We start from the raw sequence: 23,468 nt of genomic DNA, 5'->3' as shown, positions 1-23,468 counted from the left end.
CATTGCTTTAATTAATCATCCCAGCTTCAAAGCAAATTTTCATTATTGTTTTTAAATTCACTTCTTTGATTTGCAGAATGGTGATTTTAGTGATAAAATCATTTCAGGGTTCAAGAGCAGCAGACCATAAAAAATATACCGCACTGGGGAGAAACCATAACTCTCCCATAAAAGCCTGTTATAAAATGACTTAGAAAATGTAATAAAGTCACAGGCAGCCCCATGCTGTGTTGTCAGCAAACAAGGGCTCTTTTGTAGGCAGTGTGGCAGAGGGAAAAAAACACTGTATTTTAAGTCACAAGATCTGTATTCAAATCCCACCTTTGATGATTACCCATGTAACCTTGGGCAAGGCACTTAAACCCTTTGGACCTCAGTTTCTCCAACTGTAAAGTGATGAGGCTAAACTAGATTGCCTCTGAGGTCCCTTCTGTACGTAGAGCCTATGAACATGTCCACAAATGCATCCAAGACAATGAGAGAGGAGGGAGCAAAAGAACAGAGTAGCTCAGAGTAGGCTTCGCTGGAATGAGCCTTGACAGGACATGATGAGTCTGTGAGGGGGGATGAGTCAGCTTATATTCTTGGCATGGGAGACAGCTTGTGTGAATGTATAGAGGACATATTTAAATAATACTTTTAGGTTTACAAAACACTTTTCTCACAAGTAATATTTGAGGAGGCAGCTAATAGGGCAATGGATGGAACACCAAGCCTGACCTCGGAGAGACCTGAATTCAAAATCTGGCCTCGGACACTTACTAGTCAGGCAAGTCACTTAACCTCAATTTGTATCAGTTTCCTCAACTGTGAAATGGGATAAAAATAGCATCTGCTCTCAGGGTTGTTGTGACAATCAAATGAGAGAATATTTGTAAAAAACTCTCAACTTGGTGCCTAGCGCGTGATGGCATTATGTAAATTCTTATTCTTCACACAGATAAGGAAATTGGCAATCAAAGAGGCTCAGTGGCTTTGCCCAGGGTCACAGAGCTCATAAGTACTGGAGCAAAGACTTGAAGCTGGGTTCTATATAGAATGACATCTCAGAGTTGGAGGAAACTTAACTGTCATCCAAACCAAACTTATCATTAAAGCAGGAATCCTCTCTCCAACATCCCCACCAAATGGTTACCCCCATTTGAGTACCTTCAGTATTCACTACCTTTTGTAGTCCTTTTATATAGTCAATATTTTGAACTGGAATTAACTTCTCTATAGCGTCCAACCATTGGGCTTAGTTCTGTCCTTGGCCCAAGGAAAGTAAATAGAATTCCTCTTCTACTTGATACCCATATAAGATACTTTAAGATAGCTATCATGTCCCCCCCTTAAGTCTTCTAGGCTAAATTTTCCCAGGTACTTGAACCACTTTTGGTTGATCGGCATTGCTTCACTTTTCTCTATGTGCTTTCCAGTTTGTTAATTTCCTTTATAAAATGAAATTCCTGGAAGAGAAGGGAACATTTATTAATTGCCTACTATGTGTCAGGCACTCTGTGCTGAGCATTTTACAAATATCTCATTTGATCATCATGGCAGCTCTTGGAGGTAGATGCTCATTATCCCCATTTTACAGCTGAAGGCAAACAGAGATCTAAATGACTTGCCTAGAGTCATATAGCTAGTAAATGTCTGACAGATTTTCCTGATTCCAGGCTCACCATTTTATCCATGTGTTCGTAACCTCTCCTAACTGTATCCATGTTCAAATTCTGAACCACCCCTGATCATCAGATCCCTGTGAAATGCTTGTATTATAGATGAAGAATATTTAGCTACAGCTATAAAATGCACAAAATATACAGCCTGCAAAAGAAAGTTCTTTTGAAAGAATATTTTAACAAGTATTTGACCCTAAAAGTCTCTAATTTTGGCAGAGCTTCATAGTAATAGCAAAAAGCACATATCTCCAAAGAGTAACTAAGACATCTCCATTTTGGTGTTTGAGATAAAACTGTTCAACTATTCTACTAGTATTTGCATTTAATATTTCCAGGAGTTTTTAACCTTGTGTTTTCTTCTTCTTTTAGTTTCAACCTATGGGAACTGTATGCCGGGAAGCAGTGAATGATTGTGATATTCAGGAAACGTGTACAGGAAACTCCAGCCAGGTAATTTTTTAAAATACAGCTTTCTTGTAATCTGAAAAAAAAACAGGAGGGAAGGAAAGAGAGTGAAGAAAGAGAAGGGAAGTAAGGGAGAAAGAAGGGAGGAAGGAAAGAAAGAATGGAGAAAGGAAGGAAGGAAAGAAAGAAAGAAGGGAGGAAGAAAAAGGAAGAAAGAAGGAAGGGAAGAAAGAAAGGAAGGAAGAAAAAAGGAAGGAAGAAAGGAAAGAAGGAAGGAAGAAAGAAGGAAAGAAAGACAAAAGAAAAAAAGAGTGGCACCTAGACAGGGTCTTTCATGGTTACCTTTCTGGCACTGATCCCCCAGAAAAATGTAAACAAAGGACATTCTCATGTTCCTCCCTCATGTGACATCGAATTCCATCTATTTTTAGTCATTCCTCAGCAGTCTTGGTTTCAGCTAACAGCCGAGGCAAGAGGAGAAGCTGCGGGCAGTTTGGTTGTAAAACTAAGACTGTTCATGCCTTAAAGTGTCTTTTAAGTAAAGAAGTACACCTATGGATTTATTTCCATGTCCTTGTTGGGGGAGAGAAATAGAAAGGACAACATTTTGTCCCATAATCCTTTAAAGTGGAGAGTCTGCAGAAGACATACTCCCATGATGCATCTCTAGTCAGAAGAGGTGTGGCTCTTTCTGGCATTGACATGAACCTAGTTTCTTCTGATAAAGACTGGTCTGGAATTTAAAATAATTCAGTTAGAGGCAGACTGTGATAGTTTGTGGTGATGAATCTATAAATTTCAACATGGCCAGTGTTTTTGCTGTAGGGAAAGAGGAATTTGGTAAGACTATATTTACTTTAGTCATTTAAAGATGTTTATTATTAAGGGATTAAGATTAAATGTCTTATCTATTTAATATTCTCTCCAAGATATGTATTTGTAAAAATGTCTTGGTCATTTATTTACTATTTTCTACTTCAGGTAACAAAATGCATCCTGAATAATAATATCAATTTCCTTTTGTCAATAAGATTGCATTAAATCACTGTTATGTACTAGGTACTGGGAATACAAAGACAATAAAGAAATACCTCCTACCCTCAAGGAGCTTATGTTCTATCAGGGAGACAGTATGTACTTTTATATAGATATGTGCCAGATAAATAGAGTTTGGTTGGCATCAGGGCAGGTGTTAGCAGCAGCAGGGATGGGGAAAGACAGTGCGCAGATGGTTGGATCTGACCTGAGATTTCATCTTCTCAAGTCACCTAAATCCATTAATGATACACTCAGTAAGTCTCATAAGGTAAGAGTAAAACAGTTGGTATTAATTTCCATTGAATATATCCATAACCCTTAAAGCAAGGACAAAACTTGAACTCTTTCTCTCTCTGTCTCTCCTCTCTCCTCTCTCTGTGTCTCTCCATTTCTCTCTTTTTCTGTTTCTGTAAATATATATTTATATATTGTATAATTGTGTATTTGATGGTTTTATAGCATCATGTATTTTATCCTTATGTAGTAATAGAATAATTAAAATTAAATTTATTATATTTGTGTATCTACATTTACATATGTGTATACATATGCGTATAAGGATGCTTGCATGATGGACGGATGGGTGGAATGACAGAACAACACACAAGCCTCCCAAACAAGTGCCTAAGATAGGTACCTCTTGATTGCATTTACATGTTGGGACTTCCATAAATCCCACAACTGTAAAAAGGGGCCTCTTGCTCCAGCCTTCTCTTCTTCTCCAATTGTTTGGATGCAGATGCTGTTCCCACAGGCCAGGGGCACTCGTGTTGGACCCCACATGGGACTAGATGCTGCCAGCTGTCAGTGCCCCTGTGCCCATCTGTCCATCTATCCTTTTGCGCTGATGTGTGTCTAAATGTGCTCTGCCCTTGTTTTCAGGGTCATCTGATGGAGTGAGTGGGACTTACATTGTTCGTTTGTACTGTTTCCTTCTCTTCCCTTATTTCACATCATTAAAGGATTGAAGTCATGAGTCCTAAACCTGGGGTCTGTGGATCCCCAAAAGCTCCACGAATGGATTTCAGGGAATCTGAGCGTAGATGGGAAAACATTTACATCTTTATTTTTGCTAAGCTTTGATTTGGGTCATAACACCAAATGCTACATGCATTCAAAAACTTTCTTCTGAAAAGAGGTCCATGCCACCCAAAAAGTCAAGAACTCCCAATTTAAGTAGGTGGTGGTAGTGGCCACTTCGACCACCTCTTATATCTTGGACTACCAGGTTTTTCAGTAGTGGCCCACATAATTGGAAATCCATATATCTACAGACTGTCACTGGAATGATGTCATTAATTAAACACAGCTATCATTACAATTGCTAATTGAGTCAAGTTCTCTAGCATGGCACCTGACTCTATCACTTGTACTCTGGTACCATTAGATGGGTGAGTAGGTCTTACTACCTTCCTGGTTTATGTTTGCTAGCTAGCAAGGTAAAAACATTTTTTGTTAAAAATCTCAGCTGACCCCAGGGTCATTTGGGCTGCTTTTGACCTAACGGTTTTGTTGCATTGACTGCCTAGTCCTTTAATTAAGACAGCTTCAAAGTCATTTTCCAAACTATCATTTCTTGCCTCCTTGTATTGTGTTGACATGGTTATTTTCTTCTTTCCTAGTGTGCCCCAAATATCCATAAAATGGATGGATACTCATGTGATAATCTTCAGGTAGGCAACTCAGTTTTTATGTTTGATTCATTTGGACGCCCTGGAATGAAGGAAATATTGACGTTAATCAAAATATCAGCATTATTTTGAACACTTTGCAAGCCACTCTGGAGAATAAGGCCCTTATAGATTTCTTTTTAAAATTGTATTCATTTTATTTTTAATTTATGGAATATAACAAGCATTTCCATAACATAGTATAATTTTTAAAAAGATGATTGCACGTGAAACTGCAGATCTATTATGTAACAAACTATTCCTTTTAAATACATAATAAAGTTAACATTAAATATCTTTTTTTCTTTTTTTCTCCCTCCCTTCCCCCTGCCCTAGAGATGAATATAAAGCCCTTATATTTTTCTAAAGAAACCTTTCTCTTTTACATTTTCTTTAGTTGTTGAATTACTCCCTGTATCTAAATGGTGTGGGAAGTTTCTGCACAATCTTTTTCATGTTATGTGTTTTAGGGCATTTGCTTTGGAGGCAGATGTAAAACCAGGGACAGACAGTGCAAGTACATCTGGGGGCAAAGTAAGTAAATGTGATTTCTGATCCATGGGGTTCTGATGGGCACGAGGCACCCAGGCTGAAGGGGCAGGTTCCCTCTGGCCCCCTTCAGAAGAGCCTGTGGATCTGAAGGTCATGGTTGGAGGTTGCTCTGAGAGGAGTCCCTGTCACATCACTTGTCCCAGAATCCATTTCATAGCCGAGTTTGTTTCCTTTTCTGTACTGGCTCGCGCTCTCAGACATATTGCAAAAACATCTGTGGGTTCGTAGTGTAAATACTTCCTGCCTTGTTGTCAAGGACAACCCTCCACACCTTCAGAGACAGTCTCCATCAGTTGGCTGTGGCCAGAAATGATTATCCCCAGATCACTAACCCTAATCATTAACATGCAGAAAAAGGTGCAACATGAAACATTCTGTGCTGTTCCTCCATGAAGCGGTACTAGTCCAGTATGTGGACCCCCTGAAGCTGGCAGTGCCCTCCCTCATCTACGCCCTCTGCAATATTTTGCAGAAGGAGAGAGGAACCTTCTTGCACTTAGCTATGTGGGACCCAAGGTGAAAACCAATCTGTTATTTGACCTGTAACCAAAGCATTTCTAGCTTGACAGGACTTGCCAAAATTGGTTCTCTCCTGGTATCATTTTGGAGAACCTCTGACAGTCCCTTGTGACACTTGCATGCCATTTAGCTTTTCTAAGACTCAGGTAAAGAAGGAGTGTGGTAAAGTGTAAGAAGGGTTGAAATGGGAATTGGAGGACTTGGATTCATGACCTGGATTGGTCACTTAAAACTTATGTGACCTTTGGCAGGTCATCCCCACCCCTTTTCTGGGCTTTTGTAAAACAAGGAGGTTGGACATGATGATGTAAAAGATCTCTTCCAGTCCTACCCTCAGTGGTCACTGAGTCCTGGGTCTCCTCTGTCTTTCAGGTCATGACAGCTTTTCCAAGAACTGAAGGAAGCTCTTCAGCTATCCCCATGAAATCTCTCCTCTAGGCTAGATGTATGTGTGTATGTATGTGTGCATATGTGTGTGCATGTGTGTGTGTGTGTGTGTGTGTGTGTGTGTAGGAGTGAGAGAGAGAGAGAAAGAAAGAGAAAGAGAGGGACAGGAGAAAGAGAATGGAAAGGAGGGAGAGAGGGAGAGGAGAGAGAAAGAGAGAGAGATTTGTCAGCCCTTCACGTGTTTTGATTGACCTCCTCTGCCACCATGATTATCATATCTCATCTATAAGGGTTACAAAGAGTTTTCCTTACAAACACATGCATTTTATTCCCGGATATGTGACGTTTTTAGAAGAGAAAGTGTATCTTTTGTGCTGAGACTACAAAGTTTAAAAATCTTGTTAAATTCCATTTAAATACTATTTAAAATGGTCTGTTTTAGAAGAGTTTTTGATCTTGGTCCACTTGATGGCAGTTTAACCCTAATACTAGATGATGCGGTGGATAGATCACTGGACTTGGCATCAGGAAGATTTGTCTTCCTGAGTTCAAATGTGGCCTCAGATATTTACCAACTATGTAACCTTGGGCAAGGAACTTAATGCTGTTTGCCTCAGTTTCCTCATCTGTAAAAGAAACTGGAGAAGGAAATGGAAAATCCCTCCAATATCTTTGCCAAGAATACTCAAAATGGGGTCATGAAGAATCAGGCATGACTGAAAATGGCTAAACCATAACTAACCTTAACAATAGACAAGGACCCAGGAGGAAATCAGCTTAAGTATCATGCTTGCCATTCTATGTCCCTTGAACTGACAGTAATGTCACAGTATCCCATCCCCACTAGGGGCAAGATTAATAAATATCTTAAATTTTACTAGGCTCTTAACAGATTATAGTAGTAGAGGTAAGAGGTGAGGGAGAAGAAAGAAGAGTGGTAACTAGATGGCCCAGTGGATAGACTGCTAGATGTAGCATCAGTAAGACCTAAGTTCAAGGCCTTTCTGAGTTTAGACACTTTAGCTATATGACCCTTGACAAGTCTTTTAACTTTTTTCAGCCACTTTTTCCCCATATGTAAAATAAGGGGATGTCTCTCTGATAGGGTCATTGTAGGGATCAAATGAGACACATACATAAAATGCTTTGCAAACCTTAAAATGCTATATGAATGCCAGTGAAGATGATGATGATGGTGGTGGTGGTAATGTGATGGTAGTGGTAATGTAATGGAGGAAGTGGAAAAAAATGCAGTGGAAAGAATATTAGATATGGAATCAGGAAAGACCAAAACGTTCAAATCCTAGCTCCAACATTTTCTTATTGACTTTGGAAGCTGTCTTTGGCATTTGTGGGTTGAGAAATCTGGGAACCGCAGCTGCTGCCTATAATTCCATGCCCTGAAATCTGCTCCAGTCCTGTCCATGCTGTGGGCCAAGGCTGGGCTGCACTGCGTTCTGAGCCTGGTACAGTAAACCTTTCCTGTTGGCCTTCCAGGCTGACTTGGGCTAGAATCACTTTCACTGTCGTTTTGTGACTTCTGCTGCTCTAGAATTTGTTTAGAGTCATTTTCTACAGGTATTTTGTGGTCTGTGGTGGGAGAGCTAGAGTAAGTCCATCTTTCTACTCTGCCATCTTGGCTCCATGCCTCCCCCCAGCATTTTCCAGCTGGATTAGGGGAAGCAGGTCACTGAGCCTCAGTTTCCTCATCTGTAAAATAGGGATGGTAAAACTCTACACCCATTAGCCTCCTCATGGAGTTGTTGGAGGAAAGTAGTTTGTACTATTTCAAGTATAGTTACAGCATTGTTGATGGAAGAGGTGAGATGACCCCAAATCATATCACCTGTAAAATGACCAAAGGAACGAGGAGCTAACAGCCTGGAGAAGAGAGATTTACCAGGGATTTGGCTGCTGTCTTCAAGCGTGTGGAAGGGAGGACTAAACGTTTTGTGTTATCCCATAAGAAAGAACTAGAACCGATGCACAAAAGCTGTGATGGAGAGGGTGAATTTCAGTACAATACAAAGATGAATTTGCCAGTAATTAGAGCTGTCTGAGAACAGAGTAGGCTATCACTCAAAGTGAAAACCCGAAAAGGCCTCAGCCTAGAAGGGCTAGGGTCTCCCTTTGCATCCTGGGCCGTCTCCAGTCATTCTGATGAATATCTGGCCAATGGATCCAGATGGCTCTGCAGGAGAAAGTGAGGCTGGTGACCTTGCATAGCACTCAAAATCAAAGTCAACTGCAAGTCATGTCATCATCTCCCTGAAGTCATGGTCCTTTTCAAAAATGAAGGGCAAACACAACACGAAGAAGGAAGGTTCTGGGCATGGGAGGTGTGGTGCCCCATCCTCTGCCTGAACTTCTGGGAGGGGGGCATACTTTAGGTAGCACCAAAAGCACTCCAACATTGCTCCCAAAACTTTGATTCTGGCAATTACCTTCCTTCTTAACATTCTAAGAATCCATTTCACCCGAGAGTCTGGAACATTTTTAAAGCCTAGCAAATGTGCTGAGAATATTCCTTTGACCAATGGATGAGATTTTGCTAGACTTCTGGGTGTTCAAAATTATTTTGTAGTTAATCGGGATATATTCAATTATCATGTTCCAGAAAGATTTGTTTCTGAGACAGTTTTGTTGTCCTTAATTCAAATTTTGTGAGTACGTCTTCTAAACACTTTTTCATCATGACTGATTTCCTTTCTCTCAACTTTACTGGGACCTACTACTTAGTTAGAATCATCAATTTCTTCCAAGTTTGAGGATTTAATTTTTTTTTTAACAAAGACCCAAAACATGAAATTCAGTTTGGGATCATGGCCAGGCAAGATGCCTCTCTTAGGTCTTTGTTTATTTTACTTTGCCAAATTTCGAACTGAGATTCATGAAACATAATTTCCACTTGAAAATGTATATTCACCACAAGTGATGTCCAAGGATCATTTTAAAAAAAAGTCTTGTCAAGAATCTTTTGAGTAGAGTAGCCTAACAATTGGTGCAATTCTATATCCCCACATTTCTCTTTGCATCAGAGCTTGAGAAATTCACACCTTCTCTTGTTTGCTAAAGAAGACCACTTACTTCTCTGTTTCAGAAGTGACTGCATCTGATAAATACTGCTATGAAAAACTGAATATTGAAGGGACCGAGAAAGGCAACTGTGGGAGAGACAAAGACACTTGGATTCAGTGCAACAAACAGTAAGTTGGAGGAGTATTTTGTGAATTTATTACCCAGTTACTAGCTTTATGTTTATGTTTTGGGGGAACAGAATCTTGCTGTCGCACTTTTTTTTTTGTTTGTTTTCTTGGACTTCCCCACTGGGACCACAGGGAGTAATATAGAGGAAATCTAAATTTATCTGAGATTGAGCATTCCTATGTAGGCAATGGGCTTGTGTATGTGTAGCTTGAGTCTCCTCTTAGCATCTAAACACAGGAGACTGTCTTCATTAAACCATATTCCATTCTCTTCCCTTGCCCATAGTACTCCCAGGTGAGGCTCCTACCCTTTGGAAATGTCTTTCAGTGACCAGCACCAGATGGAAGTAGCAAGGGGATACCCTGGACAGAGGACTAAATCTAGCCTCGGATATTTGTTAGCTGTGTGACTCTGGGAAAGTCACCTAACTTCTTACTTTCCCCAACTGTGAAATGAGAATAATGATAGCGCCTACCTCCCAGGGTTGTTATGTTGCTCAAGTGGTATGATATTTGTAAAGTGCTTAGCACAGGACCTAACACATAGGAGGTGTTCAGTAAGTGTGTGTGGCCCTCCTCCTCTCCTACTTTAGTGAATGTTTACCTTATTCAATAATTTGCATACATCAGCATAACCTCTCTCCCTCTTTACTTTATCCTTGGTCTGGCTGGTCTTTTCTCTTTTGGCTGCAGCTGTGATTCATTTATTATCTTCTTTTTTTCTTTTTCACCTCTAATCTGCCCCATTTCTGAGATAACCAGTCATCAATCCTTAGAATGAAGTCATAATAGCTAGGATAATAAGCACTAGATTTTATATCACACTTTAAAGTTTGCAAAATACTTTCCAGATATCTTCTTTTATCCTTACCACCACCCCAGGAAGTAGGTGCCATTATTATCCCCATTTTACAGATGAGGAAACTGAAGTTGGCAGAAGTTCAATGATCTGCCTAGGGTCATGTGGAGAGAAAGCATCTGAGGGAGGATTAGAACTCTGTTCTTCCTGTCTCCAGGTCTTGTGGTCCATCCACTGTATTAACTAACTGCCTTCCTCCCAATAAGATGGGTTAGGGAGAGAATAGAAGAAATTCTCACAGCTCCCTTAAATCCACAGGGGGTATGCTCAGATTTTATGTTCTTGGCCATGTAATTGTAGTCTTAACCTAGATTCTAGTCTCATATTTCAGCGATCTGCTAGAAAGTTTCCCATGACTGCCCTGGTGGTTTCCCCAGCTCACCATGGCATGTCTCACACTTTAACTGAACTTATCGCCATCCTACTCAGAATTCATTCCTTCATGTTCCCAGTTATTGAGAATCATCTGTGACTCCTTTCTTTTTTTTTTCCTTTCCAAAGTGCTATTTACTCTTCCTTGTTCATTTCTTTTCATATTTGTCCCTTCCTGTCTTTTTTCTTTCTCTATTTCTTAAAAATGTTTTTACTGACACATTTTTTTTGACTCCTGACAAAGTACATTCCCCAGACACAGTTGAGTAAAACTGCCTAATAGAATCATTGAAACTAGGCATTTCACTGTCTACTTTGATAATTTATTGATCACTAACGTAAAGGAAGTGTAAGTTAACTTTAACCACTTAGCAACAAAATCCATTGTCTTTGTTTTCAATTTTGCTAACTTTCATTTTCTTTTACTTTCTCATAGTTACAGTTTTATACTCTTATAGTTTTCCTCTTGACTTTATTTCCTTCCTTCTGCATCACATAAGTCTTTTCATGATTCTGTGAAATCTTCATTTTAATTGTTATTTTATTTTATTTTTTTTAATTTGAATTTGCATTTCAAAGACCCTGTTAATCTCTGATTTTCTTTGAAGAAACATTTGAAAATATGATCTACTATTGAAGGTCCATTTTCTTTCATGTAGAAATATACTCAGTTTTGTAAGATAGGTTATTTTAGAAAGCAGAGTGATTTTCTTTTATGTTAATTATATCATATTTCTGGCTTTTTCTTTAATTTTTTGCTACTAGTGAGTAGTCCTACATAATTTGAACTGGTGCTGCTTGATATGTAAATTGGTATTTCTTGTGTACTTGAAATTGAATCTAGAATTTGGAAAGTATATTTTTTAAGATAAATTAAAATTGATATTCCTCTCTGATAAGGTCCTGTTGCTTCTCTTAATCTGAATTTTGCTTTCTGTTTTTAATACTTGCAGGCAATGTGGTGTATGATTTCCTGAAATACTGCATTTATGCTTTTTGCTTCTGGGAAATCAATAATTCGCCAATTTTTTCCCAGATTTGTTTTCTTCATTTCCCAGAGTCTTCATGTTCTAATTTTGCTTAGCTATTACTTCATCTCTATTTTTGTGATCTTTATACCATTTTTACAGAGCACTGCTTTATTAATATCTTTTGCCTTCTGCTCTAAACTGTCGGTTCTGATTTTTCGAATTTTAAGAACTCTAATATTCTTCCTTATCTTTTCCTTTAATTATCATATTATGATTCCTACTTTAGAGAGTTTTGCAATTTAAAATAAGTTATTTCTTTCATATGCATTTATAATCCACCCTTTCACCCCTCAACTGAACACAAAAAACATTAAAATAGCATTTCAGATTCTTGTGATTATTCTATTTGCGTTTCTAAGAGTACAGTTGTTGTTTCAGAATTATTCCTTTCCTCTGGAGGTTTCCACATAGACTTTATAATGTATTTATTCAGGCCTCTTTGTTGTTTATTCAATCTTTCTATCTCCTGGTTTTTCTTTTACTTTTCTTATACCTTTTTTCCTTTTTTTTTTTTTTATTATTGTTTGTTCACTTTATTTGGCAAATTTCTTGCTGTTATGCACTGAAGGGAAACTGAAGTCAAAGCTGACTCTTACTTCACCCATCTCACTAGAAGGTCCCATCCTATTCTTGAGGAGAGATCCTTCCTTTCTATTGATCTGGCCTCTATCCCAGTTCAGGCTTTTATTGTCTTGTTTGGGTAATCGCAAAAGGCTCATATTTAACCTCCTTGTACTTCCCCCCCACCCCCAAAAAATAATTCAATACACCAGAGATGTCGTACTCATGGCCTGCAAAATCTCCCACCCATGACCAGAATGAGATTACAATGTATGGGAAAATGTTTAACAAAATAAATGAAAATATAATGACATAGATAATACTGAATTCTGGGGTTTACCCATTCGATTTTGACACTACTAATCTATACTTTATGTGATTTACTCGCCTGAATCACTGCTTCGATCATGTTGTTCTCCTGTTCAAAAACCTTCATTAGGTCCTCGTTGCTTACCAATAGAGTACAGATGTTTGTGTCTGGTCTCTTGGTTCTTCCATAGGCTTCCTCCACTCAGCTAGACTCCAGATGAACTGGACTTCCTGTATTCCTGAACATGCTTCAAGCATCTCGGAGAGCGTGAGGAGAGCATGTGTGGAATGCTCTTCTCTCTTATCCCCTCTTCCATCTGTTTATTAAAATCCTCCTCATCCATCAAGGCTCAACTCAAATTCTCCCACCTTTGTGAAGCCTTTCAAGATTGTTCTAGTCAAAAGTAATTTTTCCCCTTTCTGAGGTACTCTCTGTGCCTCTTTTGATAATTGCCACATACTACCTTGTGCTATAGTGGCTGGAACCTGGAGTCAGAGAGACCTTAGTTCAAATCTGACATTAGACACTTCCTAGCTGTGTGACCTTGGGCAAGTCACTTAACCCAGTTTACCTAAGTTTCCTCATCTGTAACATGAGCTGGAGAAGGAAATGTGAGACCACTCCAGTATCTTTGCCAAGAAAACCTTGGAGTCATGAAAAGTCAGACACAACTGAAACAATTGAACAATGACAAAAGCCTTGTGTCATACTTGCATACACACTTGTCTAATCTCCTTTTCTTCTAGGCTCTAAATTACTTAGAGACAGGCACCTTGTCTAATCCATTAATAATGTATCAACTCTGTGCTGGCAAGGACTTGGAAACTGGGAGGATGCCCATCAATTGGGAAAAGGCTGAGCAAGTCGTAGTATGTGACTGTGAGGGAATATTTTAGGGAATGGTGAGGGGGGAGGATTCAGAGAACTTTGGGAAAGTATATGAACTGATGCAGGATGAAGGGAGCAGGACCAGCAGAATTTACATAATAACTACAAGATTGTAAAGACAACTTGTTGAAAGATGTAGGCACCCTATCAATATAATGAGCAAGTCTGTTTCCAGAGGGCTCATGATGAAACATGCTATATCTCCATATAGAGAGATGATGAATTCAGAGTTCAGACTGAGATGTTTTCGTTTTTGTTTGGTCAAGGCTAATACAGGTATTTTCCTTGACTATGAAGTTTGTAACAAGGGTTTTGTTTCTCTTGCCTTCTCAAGGTGGAGGTGGGGATGGGAGAAGAAGAGAAAGATGTCAGACCCTCATTGACATAAAATAAAATTTAATTTAAAACTAATGTGTGGCATCAAGCACAATGCCTTGACTATAAAAGATACTCAGTATTTATTAAATGAAGGAATAATTTTTTATGGATGGTTGAAGGCTGAAGATTTCCATCATTGTCAAAGGGAGCTCTATGTTTTATATAAATTGAAAGAAAATAAGATTGAGTAAGTAGAGATTTTAGGATTTTTTTTTTGCTTGATGATATCCAAGTCTTCCTGTTTTTATTCCATATAATGAAGTCTGATTTCTTCACATAGATCCTTGCTGTTTTATTCTCCAATCTTCTGAATAATTATTAATGTCAAAATCTCTCATTGTTATGTTAACATCATCAGGATTAAAACTGAAAATTCATTAAGCACGAAGAACATTTTAGACAGTATTCCCAACAGAGCAGAACAGTGAAAGTTTTCTTTTTAAATATAAGAATATAATGTCATAATGAAAACAGAAAGTCAAAAGTAATTAGTAAAGGAAACTAAATAAGTAACATTGTGGTTATGTAGGAGTGAATAAAAGAAAATTATATATAAGCTGCTCTTTGAAATGGGAGGGGGGCAGGTAAATGATGCAGTGGATAGAGTGCTGGGCCTGGAGTCAGAAAGAGCTAAGTTCAAATGCAGCCTCAGACACTTACTAGCTGTGTGACCTTGGACAAGTTCTTTAACCCTGTGTGCCTCAGTTTCCTCTTCTGTAAAATGAGCTAAAGAAGAAAATGGCAAACCACTTCAGTATCTTTGCCAAGAAAACCACAAATGGGGTCACAAAGAGTTGAGTATGACCGAAAAAGATTGAACAAACAAAACTCTTTAATACGCAAGTGGAAGGTAAGATACAGTTGTTCATTGTGAAAGAGGACTCTTCCTAACGTCTTTTCTAAAAAGGAACTGGTTACATCAGTAGGTTCATGTGAATAGAAATTTTGGTGCTAAGCAGTATTATGTGAAGGATAATTTAATTTTGCCACACTTAATTTGATTGAACAGTTTAATGAAGTACGTGTATAGAGCAAAGACTTGGTGAAAGGTGGCTGGTTGTGTTTGACACCTCTGGTCACATAGCCAGTATGTATCACAACAGGATTTGAACCCAGGTCTTCTTGGTGCTAAAGCCATGTCTAAGGTCATATCCACCATACTACACTGCATTTTGTTAAAAGAAATAGAGTATTCTGGCATGGTTTATTTTATTAGGATTTGAATGAATACCATAGTGGAAAAAAAGCAAACCCTGTAGTTTCTTTCGTAAGAATATCTTTCCCCTAAATTGGAATGTTCCATGTGAATGATCAGCTATACCTTTTAATAGCAAATCCATGTTTCTCAGGTAGGAATAACCTCTCTAACCACTCTGTCTATGAAATATGCAAGTTGTGTACTCTGTTGATTTAGGGATGTACTTTGTGGTTACCTCCTATGTACCAACATCGGTAACATTCCAAGGCTTGGCGAACTAGATGGGGAAATCACATCCTCTCTAGTGGTGCAGCAGGGAAGGACATTAAACTGCAGGTAAGTACAATGACCACTTTATTTTAAAGCAAAGCATGTGCTGCATCCTTTCTCCCACCCAGAACCTTGGAATCACCACTGTCTTCAATACTTCAGATAGTTGGCTGTTTGATCAGTGTGGGTACCTCTTAAGCCACCACAGATCACAACTCTTCCATGACTGAAGAGATGAGTTCATAAGTTACTAAGGCCAAAACTTTCATCACCTGATAGCCTTCTGAAGGGTAATGACACTGCCCACTCAGGCTAGTCCCAGATGACAACCCACCAGCAGCCTTAAACTTAAAACATTCTTGAAGGCTTCCAAGATAGATTCTTCCTCCTTGGAGGTCTTTAAGCAGAAATTGAACAGCCAATTGTTGGGTATGTAATAGTGAGAATTCCCTTCTTCTGTGGGCTGGATAAGATGGTCACTCTCCAATTTTGTGATTACCAGCATGGTAGGATCTGCCAGAACTTGTGTTCTGCTTCCATGACTTTTGAGAACATGGGTCCCCTCCATTGTATGTTGAGAAAATGGAATTGGGCTTTAGTAGAGAAAGAGAATTATTTATTAAAAATAAAACCCCCGATATTTGTTCAAGGGGCCATTGTTCAAATCCAAATAGAGTGGGAGAAAAAGCAGTGAATCACAGTAGGAAAGAAAATCCAAACACTTTTTGGAGTCAAAGGACCTCAATTCAAATCTTGCCTCTGATACTACCTGTGTGACCTTGGGCAAGTCATTTAAGCTTCCTGGGCCTTGGTTACCTCAACAAATGAAGCGAATGGACTAAATATTTTCTGTTGCCTTTTCCAGTTCTCTATGTATATGCTTCTATAGACAAAAATCATAGGATGATAGATTTAGAGTGAGAAGAGACCTTAGAGGTCATTTAGTCCAATCTCATTTAAACAAATGAAGAAACTGAGACCCAAAGAGGGACAGAATTAGGATTTGAACTCAGGTCCATTGATACCAAATTCGATTTCATGTTGCTTCCCTCCCCACTCCACCCCAGCTCACCCTCCTAGCCCCAGCCCCATTATGTCTGGATTTGGACAACGACTTTTTGAGTTAGAAATCTGCATTGAACCCATGTGAAATATGAACTGGTTGTCAGTATGTGAGCTAGCATAAAGCTGACATCCAAGAATAACGGGTCATTTTAGGCCCAAATACAATGATTAAAATATATGTTTCCACTTCTCTTTACTTCTCAGCTCTTTCCAGCTTCAGTTTTATCAGCTGGAGGGATTACTTTTTGTTTCACCTTCTTATGGATGATGAATGGGGAGTTTTGAGCTACTAAGTCTCTGTAACAGTTGTCATCAATTTCCAGTTTCTGAATTAACAAAATGGTGCTTATATTAAATAGCTTCCCACTCATGTCGTATTCTGATGTCTTATTGGAATGGAGAGGAAACCTTGGTTTCTTGGAGGCTGTGCTGCAGAGGGCTAAGACAAATACATCCTACTTTGTTATTGGAAGGGTTGTGATTGTGACCCAGCAATGCACCATATACTCCTAATCAAGGGCCAGGGTATTAAATTTGGAAAGCTCCAATCAATAGGTTGGTTGCAACATGGTGATTTTGGCCATGGGACTATTTACTACTGCGGTTCCTAACCTTGTTTATGTCATGAACTCCTCTGGTAATCTGGTGAGACCTATGGATCCCTTCCGAGAATAATGTTTTTAAATGCCTAAAATAAAATATATAGGATTACAAAGAAAATCAATTATGTTAAAATATGTAGAAAACAAGTTCAAGTACCCCAGCCTAAGATCTTCTCATCTACCAAGTCATGGAAGGGTTAGAATCTGTAATCATGAAGGAAGTACCCATACTGATTAAATCATTGACCCCCTAGTATGAAATGACATTGAATAGTCTTCTTATAATCATATATCCCTGTAATTAGAATCATATATTCCTGTACTTTCCTGTAAAAACATACCTGTAATTCTATAATATAATGTTGTGAATGCAGAAAATTCTTTGGAAAAGGTTATTTTATTTATTTTAAAATTATTTATTTTTCAATCTATAGAATAAAACAAGGAAAAGGTAATTTAAAAAACAAAACCTCTCATCCTCAGTATTGGAACTGAAATGGATCTTAACTTATCCACTTGGTTATAAGATTGGAATTTGGTCTTGAGTAGTAATTACAACTGACTTGGCCTTAGATGATAAAAATGAACTAGAAAGTTGATTGCAGTTCTTATATCAATTTTGTCAGTATATTAGAATGCACTGTCCTTGTTGATTACCCTACCAATCCGTTTAATGATGACCTTGCTGCCATGCTTTTACGTGTAGGAAGATATACCATCATTCTTCATTCTGCTGCCTTTCTAAGGATAAACAGAATACACAGGCCATGATTTAGTGATTTAGTTTACAAAGATGGTTTCCAAACCAATTAAGGAATGAATTGTATATCTTTAACACACACACACAGACACACTCTGCTCTGTAATGTAACCAATTTTTTTTATATTGCTCACTTAACTGTAGTGGTGGTCATGTTAAGCTTGAAGAAGAGATTGACCTTGGCTATGTTGAAGATGGGACGCCATGTGGACCCGAAATGATGTGCCTAGAACGTAGGTGTCTTCCTACTGCCTCTTTCAACTTCAGTACCTGCTTGAGTCAAAAAGAAAATGCCATTTGTTCAGGAAATGGGGTATGTTTGTACATTCTTTATCTTAATGTGAATTATGTATTTATTTTTTGTCATCAAAATGTGTTATCTTGGACAAATTACTTAAACTCTGAGTCTTCAGTTTTTTAATCTATAAAACAAAAGAATTGAGCTAGATTATCTTTAAGTTCCTTTGAACTCAGACTTTATGATGTATACTCTATGAAACGTGCCTAGTTTCAAACCATTTATTTTTCCTAATAATAAGCTAGATATTGAAAATATTACTAAGTAGCATAGGAATATTAAATATACCATAGGTCAAATGAAATCCAAACTGTGTCCTTCTAGAATTAGGTGGTTTTGTAGATAGAGCACTGGACCTGGAGTCAGGAAGACTCATCGTCCTGAGTTCAAATTTGGCCTCAGACACTTACTAGCGGTGTGATCCTGTGCAAGTCCCTTTACTCTATTTGCCTCAGTTTCCTTATCTGTAAAATGAGCTGGAGAAAGCAATGGCGAACCACTCCAGTATCTTTGCCAAGAAAACCTAAATCGTGAAAGAGCTGGACATGACTGGACAACAACAACCACTATACCCACTACTGTTGCTTGAAATGAGGTGGAAAAAGAAGTAAAAATGATTGTATCCCATTATAATGTCTGGTTCTCCTTCCTCGTTTATGTTTATGAAATCTGATTTCCTTTAACAATTTTTTTCCTTTTTTAAATGAAGTAGGAGACATAAAATTTCACAAACTAAAACGGGATTGAAAAAGATAAGCACATAATGGTTTGGGCAAATATTTTTTAATAATGAATAGAAAGAAAGGAGGCATTTGAAAAGGTTCATTTTCATTCTTACAGCCATGTAACTGAGATTCAGGTGTAAGGAAGCTGTGTTTTTGCTTCATCAATTAATCATTATAGTTTCCTGAATCACTGTTCTATAATAAGCAAACTACATGTTTATTTATTTGCATATTTATTTATTTATTCCAGTTTCATACATATGCATGTGTGTTTATGAGAGATACTCAGAGAAGTGTCTTAGTGATTAATTGTCTTGGGAACCACTGCCCCTCCTAAGGAGAGCACCAGAGATTAGCTTTAATGCTCACATGTAGTTTGGGCCACCAGCACTGGAAAAGGCCTAGCTGATTCACTCCAATGAGAGGGAAACTTCAAGTTTTCCCAACTTTCCTACGGAAGACTTCAGGAGAAAATTATACTGAGAGAGTGAGGAGAGAGTAAGAATTATTCAGGTCTGTTCTGTCCTGATTCCAAGACAGTTATCCGCATTAATGAAGGACACAGGTGATCCAAAGGTATAGGTACTCCCCAACTCTTTTATAATTCAGGTTGGGACAGAGATGATGCTTAAGCTTAAATGTGAGTGAGTGGAAGTTTTGGCAGTTTGCATCAAAGTATTAAACCTGCAGCTAGGTGATGCAGAGGAAAGAGCCCTGGGGCTGGAATCAGGAAGACCTGAGTTCCAATCTAGCTTCAAACACTTTCTAACTGTATGAGTCTGGGCAAGTCACTAAACCCTGTTTGCCTCCATTTCCTCATGTGTAAAATGAGCTTGAGAAGGAATCCAGTATCTTTGCCGAGAAAACCTCAGATGGGGTCACGATGAGTCTGACACAACTGAAATGACTGAACAATAAATTAAGACTTATCCATCCAGAATTTTTATTTCACCACTCCCTACTCAGTGCACAGATGAGTGTGGTAGCTGAAACCCTGGGGAAGGATTCTGTCTTCTCTGGGTAGATATTTGAGGTGGGTTTGTTTCCCTTTAAATTCTATATTTTCCATTTTGGGTTCCTTAGATATCGATGCTGTGGTAAATATTAGTTTTATTTTCAGATGTTTTGTGTGTTCCTGGTTCTCTTGTCCCTTGGACAGGGGAAGGGATGGGGAATAGAAGCTCTGTTTGATCATAGATTTATAGCTAAAAGGAACACCTGATCCAACATCCTCATTTCATAGATTAGTAAACTGAGGCCTATGGAGGTAGAGTGTTTCTCCAGCTCACATAACTGGTTGTCATCAGGCAGGATTCAAATTCAGGTCCTCTGCTTCCAAAGCCACTTCTCTTTCTGTTGCCTATTTTCTGTGTAGTGCTAGAATTGAATAAAAAAAGGTTGAGTTTTGATCTGGTTGATCTGGTGCCAGAAACCTTCAGATACATATGTGAGCCAGAAGTGTGACCTTCCCTCTCCCCTCCCCCAATAATCCCTAACCCCAGCCTGAGTAGACCTGTCTTCTCTCCACATTGGTTGTCTGGCTGCGTCTCAGTTCTCCTGGGTCTAGAACCCCAAACTTCCTTATCATTTCAAAGGTCTTTCTCTGTGAGTTCATGGAAGATTTGTATGGATAATATAAAACTACTTCCACGTAGATTTCTCCATTCTCTTCCTTTTTTACCGTAGCTGAAAGTAAGATTGTCGTTTCATAATTTGGCTTCATTTCTTTTAGGGATAATCCTTGTTCTTTTCTGTAAGTTGATGTGAGAATGATGCATTGAGGAATGAGAGAAGACTTTTTAGATGAACAATGAATGAAATGAAGGATCAGGAAAAGATTTCATAAGGAAAATAAGCATAGTCACTGTTAATTTGTGTTGTTCGTAACATTGAATTATGACCTGTTTATGAATGATTTTTTATTTTCAATTCACATTTTGGATTTCAGGTTTGCAGTAATGAAATAAAATGTGTCTGTAACAAGCATTGGATAGGTGCAGACTGTAATACCTATTTACCCTACAGTGATGGCTCAAAATCGGACACATCTGGGTCTGGCAATGGTAAGTACATACTTTAGTCTCTAGTAGGGAGAACAAATATTGGCTCAACCTTGTCAACTAAATTATTATTTTTGTAGTTACTGCAATTTGTACATAACTGAGATATATCTAGCAAAACTATTAACCATCCTCAAATGATAACCAATTTTCAGGGTTTATTGAATTAATTTTTTCTATATGACTAATTTTGGATAATCCTGACTCTTCAAATGAGATTTTTAAACATTGAATGATATGAGAATGTCATCAATTTGGATCAGTCATCTCTCCTGAAATTTCTTTATAATAAATAAATCTTTTTTGTAATAACTTCTTATTCCTCAATCATTAAATTTAAATGGTGGATTTATGATTTATTTTTAAAATTTTTTGAGTTTTTAAAAATCAACAACAAACAAAAACATTTTCATATACAAAAAGAAAAAAGTCTGTGAGCATGTGGACTTCTGGAGACGTACACACACGTCTGTAGTTTTGTTGTTCAGTCATTTTTCAGTTGTATCTGACTGTTTATGACCCCATCTGGGGTTTCTTGACAAGATACCAGTGTGGTTTGCCATTTCCTTCTCCAGCTCATTTTACAGATGAGAAAATGGAGACAAACAGGGTTAAGTGACTTGTCCAGGGCCACTCAGCTAATAAGAGTCTAGACCAGATTTGAACTCATGAAGATAAGTCTTCCTTATTCCAGGTGCAGCACGCTATCCACCATACCAGCATATATATGTAAAAATTTATCAAGATACTAACAAAAATATTCTGTATCCATTTCCATATTCCTTTTTGTTTTCTTCTGTGAATTTTATTGGGGATCCTTTCTAAATACAAGCTTGTTACCGGGAAGGCTTTTATTGGAAGAATCAGTCAATTATCTCGTATATATTAAGTGCCTATTATGTGCTAAGCACTGGGGATCCAAAAAGAAAAAGAAAAAAAGTACATGCTCTCAAAGAGTTCACAGTATAATATAGAAGAAAGGAAGTTAATGGGTAATTATTAATATACCAAAAAAGCAATATTTTGTGAATATTTGGGGGAGTTTCATATCCCCCCCAGATTCTCTGACAAGAGCTGTAGCATTTATTTTATGGCTTTCCTTTCTCACTAGAGACAGCCTGTGAGGAAATGAGCTTAGTGCAGGGTCTGATACATAGTAGGTACTTTATATATAAACGCTTGTGGATTGTTGTGTGAATGAGGTTTGAAGAGAAGCTGAAAGAAGGCTTAATAATGTGCAGTTAAGAAGGAGGAAAAAGTTAAATGCAGATAAACAATGCTCATATAATTCAAAACCCTGTAGACCCTCCTTTTCAAATGTGTTGGTGTCTCTTAAGTATGTGAGTACTTAATGATTGCCCAAGGGACCAAAAAGTTGTCACTCTTCCGAATGATGAGAGAAGTCATAGAGCCTCTCCTTCAACCCATAAACCAAAATAAATAAATAATAAAGAAACCAGCAAGCAATTATCAAATGCTTACTATGTTCCAGGCCCTGTGGGTCAACCAATAAGTATTTGTTAAGTGCCTACTATGTGCCAGGCCCTGTGGATACATCTACAATCCTTACTGCCTCAGGGTAAGACTCATAGTTTATGGGTATCTAAGCCACAGAAGGAAAATGTGGTCTGTTTACAACAGAATTATGGAACTCATAGTAAAACTCAATTAATGAAGTTTGTAAAAAATTAAATGAATCATAGTGCTACAAAGAAACCTGGAAGTTATTAGTTATATTATAAATGTGGAAACTGAGGCCCAGAGAGAAGTGTTTTACACTGTCACCAATCTATTAAATAGTGGCAGGGCCAGGCTAGAAACTAGGTCTCTTCTCCAGTGTTCTTTCCTAGTATAAATCTATGATTATTTAATATATACTGAGCGCTTTGCTAAGTACTGTGGGATGTAGATGTACCAAACAAATGTAGTTTCTGTCCCCAAGGTACTTAGACTGTTACTGAAAAGATTTACAAGCTCGTAAGAGGCAGCAATGTAAGATTATTTATAATTAGGTACAAAAATAAATAGGCAAGATGGTAAATGTGCTCAGAGTTCAGAGAAAGAGCAGTGTAGTGTATTGGGGAAAGGACTGGAATTGTCAAGAGAGATGTAGGTTCGAATCCTACATCTGACTCAGTTTTCTTATCTGTAAAATGGGGGTACTGATGCCTGAAGTACCTATCTTGCTTGATTATTGTGATAATTAGAGGAGGTAGGGGATGTAAAATGCTTTGCAAACCATCCAGCTCAACATAAAAGCTGCTTATTATTACTAGAAAAGGAAATATTCTTCCTGGGCTTGATTTCAGTCAGCTCTCTTTGCTTAGGCAGATGTTACATTGGCATTAGTCACATAGAATCTGAGTTTCTTTTCTCAACCTCTGTCTGTATAGTTTGTCCTGTCTCACCAAACAGTGAGTGAGGGAGTAGCTTAGACCATATCTAACACTATATTCAGTCTTTCCCTCCCAGACTGATTCTTTGGTGAAAGCAAACTAGGCCATCTTTTGCCTCAGTTCTTACCTAGCCTTTAATTATTGAATGGGCATTGCCTCAGACAAAATGAGACCTGGGAAAGACCTTAGCTTAAAAAGGCCATGGCATCCAGGTCATTGTTAGTCGTGTTGACCTGTGTCTTGCCACTGGACTC

The 23,468-nt window shown here is 38.2% G+C and overlaps 1 protein-coding gene across 10 annotated transcripts in view; it reads left to right on the top strand.

Moving 5' to 3' along the window:
* ADAM22 (ADAM metallopeptidase domain 22) overlaps nt 1-23,468 on the top strand; it is a 262,858-nt gene that overhangs the window by 198,919 nt on the left and 40,471 nt on the right. For all 10 annotated transcript variants that reach the window (XM_072651557.1, XM_072651551.1, XM_072651554.1 and 7 more), the window contains exons 18-24: nt 2,034-2,114; nt 4,730-4,780; nt 5,248-5,311; nt 9,336-9,441; nt 15,255-15,374; nt 17,880-18,048; nt 20,707-20,821. In XM_072651557.1, the coding sequence (XP_072507658.1) occupies nt 2,034-2,114; nt 4,730-4,780; nt 5,248-5,311; nt 9,336-9,441; nt 15,255-15,374; nt 17,880-18,048; nt 20,707-20,821 (706 nt within the window). The remainder of the gene's footprint in view (nt 1-2,033; nt 2,115-4,729; nt 4,781-5,247; nt 5,312-9,335; nt 9,442-15,254; nt 15,375-17,879; nt 18,049-20,706; nt 20,822-23,468) is intronic.

The sequence above is a fragment of the Notamacropus eugenii genome, chromosome 3 (assembly GCF_028372415.1).
Source record: "Notamacropus eugenii isolate mMacEug1 chromosome 3, mMacEug1.pri_v2, whole genome shotgun sequence".
NCBI lineage: Eukaryota > Metazoa > Chordata > Mammalia > Diprotodontia > Macropodidae > Notamacropus > Notamacropus eugenii.
The sequence above is the reverse complement of the archived record's forward strand: the minus strand, read 5'-3'. Positions and strand labels throughout refer to the sequence as shown.